Genomic DNA, 14,987 nt, shown 5'->3' on the forward strand with positions numbered 1-14,987 from the left:
CACTCTCGTGCTGTTGTCATTTAGGGAGATATAGGACTTAAACCTACCTGATGCTATTATACTTTTTCAGAATCAGATTTATTATCACCGGCACGTGACATGAAGTTTGTTAACTTACCAGCAGCAGTTCAATGCAATACATAATCTAGCAGAGAGAGAGAAAAATAATAATAAATAAAATAAAACATAATAAATAAACAAGTAAATCAGTCACGTATATTGAATAGATTATTAAAATATGTCCAAAAACAGAAATACTGTATATTAAAAAAGTGAGGTAGTGTCCAAAGCTTCAATGTCTATTTAGGAATTGGATGGCAGAGGGGAAGAAGCTGTTCCTGAATCGCTGTGTGTGTGCCTTCAGGCTTCTGTACCTCCTCCCTGATGGTAACAGTGAGAAAAGCTCTTTGGTTTGGGAGATGCTATCAGAGTTTCCTGGGAGACTAACTGCAGTGAATCCTGTTGATGGAACACTTTGCATCCACTGTATGCCCTGGTGAAAAGGGTGAAAGTTTAGGATGGTGGATGGTGGTGGAACACTTCAATCAAGTGCTCAGTTTTGGCTCATTCAAGCTGCATTCATTTGGGAAGTGTATTTCATCACCCTTGTGATGTGTGACTTGTGGACGGTGGAAAGTACTTGGGGCTGTCATGTGCATCACTCACCTCAAGACACCCAGCAGCTGACTTGTTGGTGTAGCCTCAGTATTGCTGTGACAGGTCCAGCGGTGTTTCTGGTCAACGGTCACCTCTAGAATGTCGATATGGTGGTCCCTTGAATCTCTAGTATTAGCAGAGCTGGAGCTGTGCTAGAGCTGTTTTACTGAATGTGGGGCTAATTCTTCCTATGATAGCCAGTCTCTAGGTGCTGATGCAGGGACACCAACCAATATATCAACTGTCCCCCTTTCTCCGCAGATTGGCTTGACTCGGTGAGTTCCTCCAGCAGCTTGATTTATTAGCCAGTCCATTGACTGGTTCCGTAGTGTTTGCTGTCCCCACTCCTTTAAGCCATTTCTTGTTACAATTGGAGTGAATCAAAACAACTGGAAACATTTTCTGTGATTATAGGGATCTCAGAAGGAGGCTGTGATGAATAAACCACTTGACATTTATGGCTGAGTATGGTTACGCATGGCTCAATGCTTTTGGCACTCATTTGGTGGACCCTATCATCATTGAGGATGGGAAGTTGAACTGTATACTGCCATTCACAACTAGATATGGCAGGGCTTCAAAGCTTTGCAGAGAGGGGTTTGTTGTGAGAGCTTTTAACCCCATTGATTATACATGGTGCCTGTCTTGTGTAGCTGGATCCTGGACTTACTGTCAGATTGCCAGCAGGTGGTAAGAGTGGGCTCCCTCACCTCTGCCCCTCTGACCCTCAACACAAGTGCCCCTCAGGGCTGTGCAGTAAGCCCCCGTAGCTCCCATGAGTATACCTCTGTATACCCATGATGACACTACACTGATTGGGCTAATCTCAAATAATAATGAGGCAGCCTACAGAGAAGAAGTCATCATCCTGACACAGTGGTGTCAAGAAAAGAACCTTTCCCTTAATGTCACAAAAACAAAGGAGCTGGTTGTGGACTACAGGAGGAATGGAGACAGGCTAACCCCTATTGCCATCAATGGATCTGGAGTTGAGAGGGTAAACAGCTTTAAGTTCCTCGGAATAAACATCACCGAGGATCTCACATAGTCTGTACGTACCGGCTGTGTGGTGAAAAGGGCACAACAGTACCTCTTTCATCTCAGACAGTTAAAGAAGTTTGGTATGGGCCCCCAAATCCAATGAACTTTCTACAAGGGCACAACTGAGAGCATCCTGACTGGCTGCATCACTGCCTGGTATGGGAACTATACTTCCCTTAATCACAGGATTCTGCAGAGAGTGATGTGGACAGCCCAGCACATCTGTAGATTTGAACTTCTCACTATTCAGGACATTTACAAAGACAGGTGTGTAAAAAGGGCCCGAAGGATCATTGGGGACCCGAGTCACCCCAACCACAAACTGTTCCAGCTGCTACCATCCGGGAAGCAGTACTGCAGAATAAAAGCCAGGGCCAACAGGCTCAGGGACAGCTTCTTCCACCAGACCATCAGACTGATTAATTCACGCTGACCCAATTGTATTTCTGTGCCATATTGACTGTCCTGTTGTACATACTATTTATTATAAATTACTATAAATTGCACTTCACACATTTAGACGGAGACGTAACATAAAGATTTCTACTCCTCATGAAGGATGCAAGTAATAAAGTCAATTCAATTCAGTTCAATTTTGGAGTAATTGTTCTGAATTACAAGTTCTTAGGACTTTGACCCTGAAAAACTGTGTGCTGTGAACTTCAAATTTCAAAGTAAATTTATTACCTAAGTACATATATGTCACCATATACAACCCTGAGATTTATTTTCTTGCAGGCATATTCAATAAAACCAATAACCACAATAAAATGATTGGAAGACTGCACACAACATGGCGGACAAGCAGAGTGTAAAAATACAACAAACTCTGTAAACACTAAAAGAAATAATAATAAAGAAATAAGCAATAAATACTGAGAATATGAGACAAAGTGTCCTTGAAAGTGAGTGCATAGTTTGTGGGAATAGTTCAGTAATGGGGCAAGTGAAGTTAGCCCCAAAGTCTGATAGTTGAGGGGTAATAACTTCCCGAACATGCCGATGTGACTCCTGCAGCTCCTGTACCTGCCTCCTGGTGGCAGCAGTGAGAAGAGAACATGCCCTGGGTACATCATCCCCAGTGATATATGTGTTTTCCTGCAGCAAGGCTCCACGTAACTGTGTTGAATAATGGGGAGGGCTTCACTTGTGAAAGACTGAACAGTATCCACTATTGTTTTGTGAGATTTTCCAATCAAGGGCATTGGTGTTTCTATACCAGACTGTGATGCAGCCAATCAATATAATATTCCACCACACATCTGTAGAAGTTTGTCAAAGTTTAAGTCTGGTATAGAAACACCAGAGCCCTTGAGTGGAAAATCCTACAATGCTAATTCTTAACAAACTTCTGAGAATGTAGAGATTCCGCCAAGCTTTCTTCATAATAGCACTTAAGTGTTGGGCCCAGGACAGATGCCCTGAAATGAGGAATTTAAAGTTGCTGACCCTGCCCACCTCTGATCCACCAATGAGAACTGGCTCATGAACCTCCTGTTCCCTCTTCCTAAAGTCAGAACCGGTTCCTTAGTCTTGCTGACACTGAGTAAGAGGCTCTGCTCTCTACTCCCTCTGCAGTGATCCTAACCTTACCTTGCTGAGGTCCAGCGACAACTCCCAGACACCTCCCCTTACTTACCCCTTGAACAGGACCCCGCTAAGGAACTCCAGACCATTGTCTCCCACACCATCTCTGCAACTTCTGACATCTCCAGTAGGATCCCACCACCAAGCACATCTTTCCCTCTCCCCCCCCCCCCACTTTCTGCTATCCGCAGGGATTGCTCCCTACACGACTCCCTTGTCCACTGGTCCCTCCCCCCACAACTGATCTTCCTCCCAGCACTTATCCTTGCAAGCGGAACAAGTGCTACAACTGGCCCTACACCTCCTCCCTCACTACCATTCACGGCCACAAACAGTCCAGTTTCACCTGTTACCTTGTGTTTCTCCCTCCCCTCCCCCACCTGTTAACTCTACTCCTCATCTTGTTTTCTCCAGTCCTACTAAAGGGTCTCAGCCTAAAACGCCGACTGTACTCTGTTATCCATAGATGCTGCCTAGCCTGCTGAGTTCCTCCAGCATTTTGTCTGTGTTGCTATGTTTGTCATTCCTGATTTATAAGACATCTTTTTTTATCAAGTTTGGAAAATTGTAATATCTGTGTGTGCTTGGGGGGCGGAGGGAAACAGCAATTTTCCGAGGAGGGCAAGATCAACAATCTAAAATACTCCTGTACACTACTCACACAAATGCAGAAGTCCAGGACTTCCTGAGAGGGGGAGTGCCTCATTCCTGTCATTCCTACTGTACTACAGATCTGAATTCCTCAGGAAGTCTAGATCTGACATCTTGCACGTTTCCATCACTTATTGGTGAAATGCACCCAGTTCATTCAATAGAAAAAAACTTCTTTGAAAGAAAGAGATTCATTTTTTAATCTTTTCCATCAGCACATTTGCTTATCTCCCAGTGGCCAGCTGTTTTAATTCTACTTCCCACTCTCACTCCAACCTATTTGCTTGCAGCCTCCTCTTCTGTCATGTCAAGGCTAAATGCAAATTTGAAGGTTGCTATCTAATATTTCAACTGGGCAGCCTCCAACCTGATGTCGTGCGTATCAAGTTCTTAATATTATGTAACCATACAATACCTCCCTCTCCTTTTTCTTTCATCTCTCCTCTTAATCCAACTGGTCCTCATCACCCTGGTTCCCTCCCCAACTTTCACCATCTGCCCATCACCCACATGCTCCTCCCAGTGGCACCTGTCTCACCTCCCTCTTTTATTCCATATTCCACCATCCTTTCCTATCAAATTTCTTCATCTTCGGCCCCTTCGTCACTTCCCAGCTTCAGCCTTCATTTCTACTCGCCCCCATATTAGGTGAATTTAAATGCAGTTGTTGACAAGTTCATCTTAAGTGTTTTGTGGATATTATTTTTTCAAATTCTAGCTCCGCGCTTGATCAGATTGCAGTTTTTTAACCTTGCCTGCCTAAGAGCGAAAACTAATGTGCACGACGCTGTGATCTGAGACGTGCTGTTTGCTGATGATGCAGCAGGTGCAGCCCACACTCCGCCGCACCTCCAGAGTTTGATATATTGCTTATTTCAGGCTTGCAAGGTATTTGGTCTGACTGTCAGCCTAAAAAAGACACAAGCATCTTGGGACAAGATGCGGACACACTACCGGTCATTACAACTGATAACTACAAACTGGATGTGGTTCCTCAGTTCATATACCTGACATCATCAGTCACAACCTCTCCTTGGATGCAGAAACCTACAAGCGCATCGGGAAGGTTGCAGCAAATCTTGCCTGCCTCTCCACACCAGTCTGGGAGAACTTCAAACTCAGTCAAAACAAAGATGGCAGCGTATAACACTTGTGTCACCAGCACAGTGTCGTACAGCAGGAAGACCTAAGCAGGAGAGAAGGCTCAACACCTTCCATTTAAGGTGCCTTTGTTGCATCTTTTGCATCTCCTGGAGAGCCAGAGTACCCAATGCTGACACTCATCACCTTTCTGAGGCATCACTCCTTGAAGATGTCTTGGGTACTACTCAAGATAGAACTGACTAATTTTACAACTTCCTTTAGCATCTATCGGTTCTGTGGAGTCCCTCCCACCCCCCCCCCCCACCCCCATACCAGACCGTGATGCAGCCTGTCAGAATGCTGTCCATGGTACATCTATGGAAGCTTCTGAATGTTCTAGTTGACAAACCAATCTCTTCAAACTCCTAATGAAATATAGCCACTGTCTTGCCCTCTTTATAGTTACATTGATATGCTGGGACCAGATTGGATTCTCAGAGATCATGACAACAGGAACCTGAAATTGCTCACTCTCTCCATTTCTGATCCCTCTAAGAGGATTGGTTCGTGTTCTCTCATCTTACCCTTCCTGAAGTCCACAATCGGCTCTTTCATCATACTGACATTGAGTGCAAGGTTGTTGCTACGTCACCACTCAACTAGCTGGTATATCTTGCTCCTGTATGCCCCCTCATCTCCATCTGGGATTCTTTCAACAATAGTTTATCATCAGCAAATTTGTAAATGGTATTTGAGGTAAACCTATCCATAAAGTCATGGGTGTAGAGAAAGTAGAGCAGTGGGCTAAGCTCATACCCCTGAGATGCGCCAATGTTGATTGTCAGCGAGGAGGAAATAGTATCACCAATCTGCATAGATTGTGGTCTTCTGGTTAGGAAGCTAAAGATCCAATTACAGGGACGCAGATTATGTAACTCAGGATTGTGGGAATGATGGTGTTAAATGCTGAGCTATAGTCAACAAACAGCATCCTGCTATAGGTATTTGCATTGTCCAGATGATCTAAGGCCATGTGAAGAGCCATTGAGATTGTGTCTGCCTTAGACCTATTGTGGTGATAGGCAAATTGAATGGGTCCAGGTCCTTGCTGGTCAGAGCGTCAAAAAGTTTATGATGAGAAGGCAGGAGTATGGAGTTGAGAAGGATAATGGAATGGCAGAGCAGACTCGATGGGCCAAGTGACCTAATTCTGCTCCTATGTCTTTTGGTCTAAAACCTGGACCTCTGTACCTCCCTCTGCAACTGGATCTTGACTTCCTCATCAGGAGAGCACAGTCTGCATGGATTGAAATAATATGTCCTCCTTGCTGATAATCAACACTGACGCAGCTTAAGGATGTGTGCTTACCCCATTGCTCTACTGTCTCTACACCTACGACTGTGCAGCTAGGCACAACTCAAATGCCATCTATAAATTTGCCAATAACGTAACTATCATTGGCAGAATTTCGGATGGCAATGAGAGGGAGCGAGATCATCTGGTTGAGTGGTGTCACAACAACAACCTTAAACTCACATCATTCAAGGAGTTGATTGTAGACTTCAAGAAGAGGAAATCAGAGGAACATGCAGTGGAAAGGATGAGCAGTTTCAAGTTCCTAGGTGTCAGCATCTCTGAAGATCTATCCTAAGCTCAACATATTGATTCAATTACAAAGAAGGCATTACAGTGGTTATATTTCGTGAGGAATTTGAAGAGACTTGATATTTTATCAAAGACTTCTGCAATTTTCTACAGATGTACTATGGAGAACATTCTAACTCATATCACCATCTGCTCTGGAGGGGCCACTGCACAGAGTCAGAAAAAGCAGCAGAAATTTGTAAACTCAGCCAACTTCATCAAGTGAACCAGCCTCCCCAGTATGAAGATAATCTTCAAAACGTGATACCCTAAGAGGTTTCCATCCATCATTAAGCACACCCATCATCCAGAATGTGCCCTCTTCTCATTGCTACCTTCAAAGAGGAGGTACAGAGGCCTGAAGACACACACTCAACATTTCAATAACAGCTTCTTCCCCTCTGCCAGCAGATTTCTGAATGAACAGTAAACCCATGAACACTACCTCACTATTTTTTGCTCTCTTTTTGTACCACTTAGTTAATTCATTTATTTATATGGTATAGCTGATATCAGCTGCTACTATCTGGGAAACAGTACCGCAGCATAAAAGCCAGGACCAACAGGCTCTGGGACAGCTTCTTCCACCAGGCCATCAGACTGATTAACTCACGCTGATTTGTGTGTATTCTGTGTTACATTGACTGTTCTATTTATTGTAAATTAATTACAATGATTGCACATTGCACATTTTGGTGGTGATGTAACGTAAAGATTTTTTACTCTTCACGTATGTGAAGGATGTAAGAGATAAAGTCAATTCAATTCAATATACAATTATTATAATCTTTTTATTATGTATTGCAATGTACTGTTGCTGTAATGATTACATATGCCAGTGATGTTAAACCTGATTCTGAATTTGATTCTAGCATCTATCATGCTTAAAACAGAGCTCATCTAAAACTCCATTATCAGTAAGACAAAGGAGATGGTGATGGACTTTAGGAAGACTAAGCCAGCACAATGCTCCCTGTTACTATCGATGGTGAGGACCTACAGGTACCTGAGGGTGCCCCTGGATAATAGACTTGAGTGGAGCACCAACACTGAGGTTGTGTACGAGCAGTGCTGAGGAGACTGAGGTCCTTTGGACTATGCAGGCCTCTCCTTCACATGTTCTACCAGTCTGTTGTCACCAGTACAATCTTCTATGCAGTGGTGTGCTGGGGCAATGGTATCAACATTAGGCTTAATAAACTGAATAGAAATGATAGCTCTGTTACAGGAGTCAAACTGGACACACTAGATGCTGTGGTAGAGCAAAGGACCCTACGAAAAATCCTTGAAATTCTGGACAAAGTTTCTCACCCTCTGCATGCCACCTTGGCTGAACAGAGAAGCGCTTCTAGTAACAGACTAAGACAACTGCACTGCACCAAAGAGTGCTATATGAGGTCGTTCTTACCCTTGGCCTTTAGGCTTTATAATGAGTCAACCTGTAGCTGGGGAAGAGATGAACCGCTCCTGTTAGACTGTTTGAGGTAATTTATTTTTTATTCTATATACTTATCTTCTAAGAGTTATATATCTGTGCACTTGTAATGATACTGTGATACTGTAATTTCCTTTGGGATCAATAAAGTATACAGCTATCTACCTGAATCCAAGTCCACACTAGTTCTCACACAACCATGTATTCACTTGATCTACATTGGTTCCCAGACAATATTAGCCTTGTATTTAAAATTTTCAGCCTGCTTTGAAATCATCTAGCAATTTCACCTCTTTCTAACACTGCAATTATTTTACCTCTGCTAATTTTGTTTTCCACGAACTCCAACATAATATTTAATCTGCCAGTCTCTTCAGCCTATCATTAGTATCATTTCCCTAAACCTCTCCTCTGTGGCCCGTTTAAAATTCTCCTTAACTGCTCCTCTTTGATTAATTCTATAACCACTCTCCAAATACTGCAGAGATATTTAAATCATCCTTGTGACAGGTGAGGTACCGGATGATTGGAGAATAGATAATGTTGTTCTTCTGATTAAGAAAAACTCTAAAAATAAGCCAGGAAATTTATAGGCTGGTATGTCTGACATTAGTAGTGGGAAGGCCATTGGACGTTATTCAAAGGGACTGGATATATGAGTATTTGGATAGACAGGGACTATTTAGGGATAGTCAGCATGGCTTTGTACATGGTAGGTCATGTCTAACCAATCTTCGAGATTTTCGAGGAAGTTACCAGGAAAGTTGAGGCAAGGCAGTGGTTGTTGTTTAGCAAGGTGTTTGACAAGATCCTGCATGGGAGTTTGGTCAGAAAGTTCAGTTGCTTGGCATTCAAGATTAAGTAATAAATTGGATTAGACATTGGCTTTGTGGGAGAAGCCAGAATGGTATTAGGTGGTAGCCTCTCTGACTGGAGGCCTGTGACTAGTGGAATGCTTCAGGGATCGGTGCTATATCTGTGGTTGTTTGTCATCTATATCAACAATCAGAATGTTAATGTGGTAACTGGATCAGCAAATTTGGAGATGACACCAAGATTGGAGGTGTAGTGGGCAGCAAGAAAGACTATCAGAACTTGCAGCTGTATCTGGACCAGCTGGAAAAATTAACTGAAAAATGGCAGATAGGACAAATGCAAGCAGGCTTTATCCACTGAGGCTGGGTGGGACTACAACTAGAGGTCATCGGTTAAGGGTGAAATGTGGAAGGGGAACATGAAGGAAAACTTCTTCATTCAGAAGGGAACGAGAGAGTGGTATGAGCTGCCAGTGCAAGTGGTGCATGCAAGCTCAATTTCAATGTTTAAAAGAAGTTTGGATAAGTATGTGGATGGGAGTGCTGTGGTCTGGGTGCAGGTCAATGCAATTTAAATTTCTCAGCATGGTCTAGATGGGCTGAAGGGCCTGTTTCTGTGCTGTACTTTTCTATGACTCTTTAACGCCATTGTCCCTTTTTGTCTGATTGCGTAATATGTGGAGGTTTTGCAATTTGTCATTGGTTACTGGAATTTGTGTACTTGCTCATGTTTACACCTTACGTTTCCTGTTCTGTTAATTGTCTCTTTCAAATTCCTCATCTTCATCATTAGTAAACACTTCTAATGGTTTGAAATATCTCTTGGCTGCTTCTGAAGATTTTAAGATTAATGTTTTCTTCTTTTGAGACTCTTTGATTGTACCCATCCCTTTAAATTTTGCTTCCACATTGTGTTATATCTGGATCTATTGCTAAATGAATAAGTTATCAACAAATCTGGGTTTCACTGCTAGCCAGCTGTTAAGATTTACCTTCATGCAAACTCAAGTTACACTTCGGCTTTCACTTATACTGTGTGTATAAAATTTAATACACAAATTGTACTCTACTGTTCCCAGTTGCCTTCTCCTAGGTTTCAACATCAGTTATGGTCACTTACAGTGATATTGTTGTATGTGTTCTTTTCACAGTTATCCTGCCGTTTGTGAGTTCCTGCAAAACAATAATTTATTATCAGTTATTCGAGCCCATGAAGCACAAGATGCAGGGTAAGTTTATAAACAATCCCATATACCATGTATATCAAAAATTTGAATATTCTTTTGATAGTTTTAAAACCAATTTACTTGGTCTTTTAGACAATGGGTATTTAACTTTTGCAAACACATAGGATTAGCCCAGGAATGTCATACGACAACACGAGGAAATTATACGACTCCAATTTTGCCTGAGAGCTTCTGGCATAAGATCCGCCCTTTCCTCAATGGCCAAAATTCCTTTTCCTGATATAAAGTGTTACGTTCCAACATTGCTGCCATCTGATCCTTCTCCCCATTTTAGCTGATGTTTACATCTATTTAGATCAAAAATGTTTTGGCACAATGAAATAGATTTATAAGAAATATTGCCTATTCTGATGTAAGCTTAAAGAAACAGTAGAATTTGTTACGAAGAAGAAGCCTTGCTTCAAAATACAAAAGTTGCTGATTTTAGAATTGAGCATTAAGTTTGCAATATTATTAACTATCAATTTATCCTGTATTTTGTATATTTTTGAATAAATGCCAATAGAGACTAGATAGGCTGTTCTCCTTAGAGAGGAGTCTGAGGGATGACCTAATCAAGGTATATAAGAGCTTGAGGGAAATAGTTATGGTGAATGATCACAGTGTTTTTTCCCAAGGTAGGGGAGTTTAAAAATAGAGGTTATATGTTTAAGGTGAGAAGGGAAGGATTTGAAGGACAAGTTTTTCACACATTGAGTATTTGAAACAGGCTGCAAAGGAAGCGATAGAGATGGGTACATTACTATGCTTAAAAGACATTGACAGGTACAATGACAGGAAAGGTTAAAGAAATATGGGCTAAATGCAGGCAAATGTGATTTGTCAGGTCGGCAATTTGGTTAGCATGGATGTGTTGTGCAAAGAGCCTGTTTCAGTGCTGTATAACTACAACTCTGTGCTCCAGTTATCACATTAATCTGCTGTGTTAAACATGAATAAGTTGAATTTGTATCCATATTTGAGCAGGAGTGTTGCATATTACTTTGAAACAAAATGAAGAGATGTTGAATGTCTTTTGAAGCTAATTTTGCTTTATATTTACACAGAATTCAAAATCTAGTCTCATGCAGCTATATTTTAATAATTTTAATTTAGAAGTAAAAAGCCTTTGTGGCCATTTGTGTTGGAACATGATGCCAGATCTGTGAGGATTACCACATTCAGTGCAGATGAGCTAATATCACTTATGCCACACTCATTGTGAAATTAGGTTAACTGACTCGGTTTAATATCTGTTACTGGGCACACCCAGAACAAAAGTATTTTCATGACAATATTGCTTTTGAAAGAACTTCCAGGAAAGTTCTGGCCCAGAACTGGGAATCCAATGCAGCCACTTGCAACACATGACCTTCCTGATTACCCTTTACCACCAACTAATCTCAGACTCTGTTCCCATGACCCACACAGATCTTTGGCCAATTATTCACCCCTGCCTATATTCCAGTCTTTATTCACTATGTAACACCACTTCTTTCCCAATCTGCCAGTTTATCTTGTTCCTGGCCTTCTAACACACCTTCTAACTACCAGCCCCCTCTCAACCCCCACCTGAAATCCCAAAACCTCAGTCCTAGACTTGCACAAAGAAAACCAGCAGCAACCTCTCCCCATCTCCATCGGCCTAACAGTGCTGTAAAGGCTGCTTTCAAAACTGATGAGGCCACAAAAGTTAACCCATTGAGCACATCTATGTGAAATGCTGTCATAGGAAAGAAGCTTCCATCACCAAAGGCTCTCACCACCAACGCTCTTTTCTCTCTGCTGTCATCAGGTAGAAGGTACAAGTGCCTAAGGACTCGCACCACCAGGTTCAAGACAGTTACTACCTCTCAACCATCAGGGGATAACTACTCTCATCTATTGAGATGTTCTCACAACCAATGATCTCACCTTAAGGACTCTTTATCTTGCTATTTCATGCTCTCGTTATTTGTTGCTATTTATTTATATTTTGCATATGCTCTTGCTCTTTCATTGATCCTGTTTATAGTTACTGTTCTATAGATTTGCTGAGTATGCCTGCAGTAAATAGAATCTCAGGGTTGTATGTGGTGATGTGTGTACTCTGATAATAAATTTTACTTCGATTAAATCTCCTCTCGGAAGACAGGCAGAGAACTATGCTTCCCTGGGTATAAGAGGAACATTTTAGTTTCTGCTAGCCCAGATTTAATTCTGCACCAAACTTATTTTGCAAAGACCTTGTCAAAATCTGTTCCCCATCTCTTCCCTATAAGTCGTGGTCAGTACTGAGTCACGGGGCGGCTGATTTTGCAGTGTTGGACCCAGGATCATCGGTGAGCCATAGACTGACCCGTTTGTATACTTACAATGACACAGATCAATTCAAAAGCAGGCCTGATTCAAAATAATTACGTAATTTAGAACTCTACATTTGACTACCATTCATTTTGTCACCCTTACTATATTTCAATGTTAGTTTTGATAGTTTTTCTTCATTTAAGGCATATTTATCATTGGATATCTAGCAAGTATGAGAATGAAAAAAAGATTAAATGCAAGTGATAATGTCTGTTATTCATGAATTTATCTTTCAGCTATCGCATGTACAGGAAGAGCCAAACTACGGGTTTCCCATCACTTATCACAATCTTTTCTGCACCAAACTACCTTGATGTTTACAATAACAAAGGTATGGAATTCGGCTGTACACTAAACTACTACAGGACATAGGAGGTTGGAAACAAATGTAAACATTTACCAATTTATGGAAGTGCACTTTTTTTCTTCAGGAACAATTATCATTTATCAATTATCAGGAATAATTATTTCCAAACTCTTTACATCACACCAGTCCAGTTGGTGGTGGTAATGTACCTTTAAGTTGGACTGTCAATCGCCATTAAAATTCAGAAGAACAACAACATTATTTCAGCATCAATACCAATTTTATTTCCTTGCTTTAAACAGATCTGTGAAGAAGAAAATATCATGGAATTTTAATGGGGAATGGGTGTCATGTGGGCAGGAGAGTGATGAGTGAAACAATGATGGCATGAGTGTGAGATCCTGCCTATTTTAACTGTCAGGTTTCATTCACTTCCCCCTGCGAGCTGTTCACGGACAATCATATGACCCTGAGCTGTCTGCCACTTAAAGTCAAGTGTTCGTAAAAGGACTTTGACAGCATCATGCAAGTGGTAAGATTGGCAAAGATGAGCAGACTGAGATATTCCACTCTTACATCTTGCATCTTCTCATTATACACTTTGTGTACTGTAGGCATTTACCTTTTGTCAGAATTTTCAAATACACTGGTCTGAGTCATAACAAGATCTGCTATTACACCAAAATAATACCTTTTAATAATACCAAGGTCTGAAGATGAATGTCACTTAACCAATTGGATACGATTTGCTATTAATCATTGATGCTGCAAAGCAACCCACCAGCAGACCGTGCCAGACTTGGTTCCCGGCAGTGTACCAGCAGGTGACTTCAGCCAGATCCCCTTCAAAAGTATGAGGTAGAAGTAGCAGAAGAAATCTGTGAGGAGTTGCATTCATCAAAAGTAGAAAGTTCCCACCTTGCATTGAGTGCTAATCTGGATTTCTGCAATGTAACGATGAGTGGCCAAACCTTGTGGGCAATCTCGACAGAGGCAGCCTGCAAGGTGAACTGCTGAGGAGAAAGGTAACTCTGACATGAACATGAGCAATGGTTATGAAATATATCTGAACTGTCAAACAAATGCAACTTCTTGGACTGTTCTCAATGTCAGTTTCATTTTTCAGAATCTACTTCAGTGTTACATCACAGATGTTAAGGATAGTTCTTGTGGCAAATTGAGGAATGTTTCAATTTTAATGAGTGTGACTTTGGCTTGCACACCTGAATTCTTAGAGTACAATCGAGCCTTGCAAATACTTCCCTGGTAACTTCCTGCCATGAGCATCTGTTACACAAGGAAGCTGCCTCATGAGCATTTTTCTTACAACCTCAGGAAGTTTCTATCCCCTCCCGAGAAAATTCTTTCATCCAGCTCCCAATCATTCCTTGACGCAGTCCCCAGCACAAAGTGCATTGTTCATATTGTGATTCTGTAATGGTTATCCTGTTGCTGTGAGGAAATGTTTTATTTCCTGGCTTTCTTCAGAATGTCAGAGAATGACTAGCGGGGCTTATTTGCATATGGTTTCTGATATCACCTACCACCTCAGAATGCTTGAACAATGACCTATAATTAGCCATATAGCCACAAGGAGCATTATACAACATAAAGCAAGTGCTCAGTGAATATGATGGCTGCATTCTATATGATCCTGACAAAGTGGGATACATCATTGTGCTCGACTGCATTCTTCATAAATTGCACAGTGAACTGAACTTAAAGGCATGTATGGCACGAAGAGCCATCACAGAATTAGTTGTGGTTGAGAAAGAATCACCAGAAACATGGATGGACATGGGGAAATTAATTGAATGTACTTGATTGAACTCCTCATGGTCTTTTCCTGAAACAGCACCAAAATTCTCTCAGCATTTTCTACCGTTTCTACCTGAATGATCTTTGACATCTCGTAAAGTAAAATGAAACCTTCCTGGTAACAAACTTTTGACCATCTGAGCAAGTAATTTGCAATGAAAAGAATTTATGAGCAAAAGTTCTGGATGTGGTAATATATTATGCTATTTTTAATTCCGTGTGTAACAAATCACCAAATTACACACCTACCAGAGAGCTGTCCTTAGCACTGCGCCATCTGCTGTTACATGTCACCTTGTTCATCAGTACGTGGGATTAATGCAGCATTCAATTATTGCTCCTTAGAAAGATTCTCCTCTCTTCTGTGAGTACTTTT

The 14,987-nt window shown here is 41.4% G+C and overlaps 1 protein-coding gene across 3 annotated transcripts in view; it reads left to right on the forward strand.

The window, feature by feature from the left end:
• Positions 1-14,987, forward strand: part of LOC140739349 (protein phosphatase 3 catalytic subunit alpha-like) — a 414,361-nt gene that overhangs the window by 354,093 nt on the left and 45,281 nt on the right. For all 3 annotated transcript variants that reach the window (XM_073067568.1, XM_073067567.1, XM_073067569.1), the window contains 2 exons: positions 10,066-10,143; positions 12,723-12,817. In XM_073067568.1, the coding sequence (XP_072923669.1) occupies positions 10,066-10,143; positions 12,723-12,817 (173 nt within the window). The remainder of the gene's footprint in view (positions 1-10,065; positions 10,144-12,722; positions 12,818-14,987) is intronic.

Source organism: Hemitrygon akajei, chromosome 15, assembly GCF_048418815.1.
Source record: "Hemitrygon akajei chromosome 15, sHemAka1.3, whole genome shotgun sequence".
Taxonomy (NCBI): Eukaryota; Metazoa; Chordata; class Chondrichthyes; order Myliobatiformes; family Dasyatidae; genus Hemitrygon; species Hemitrygon akajei.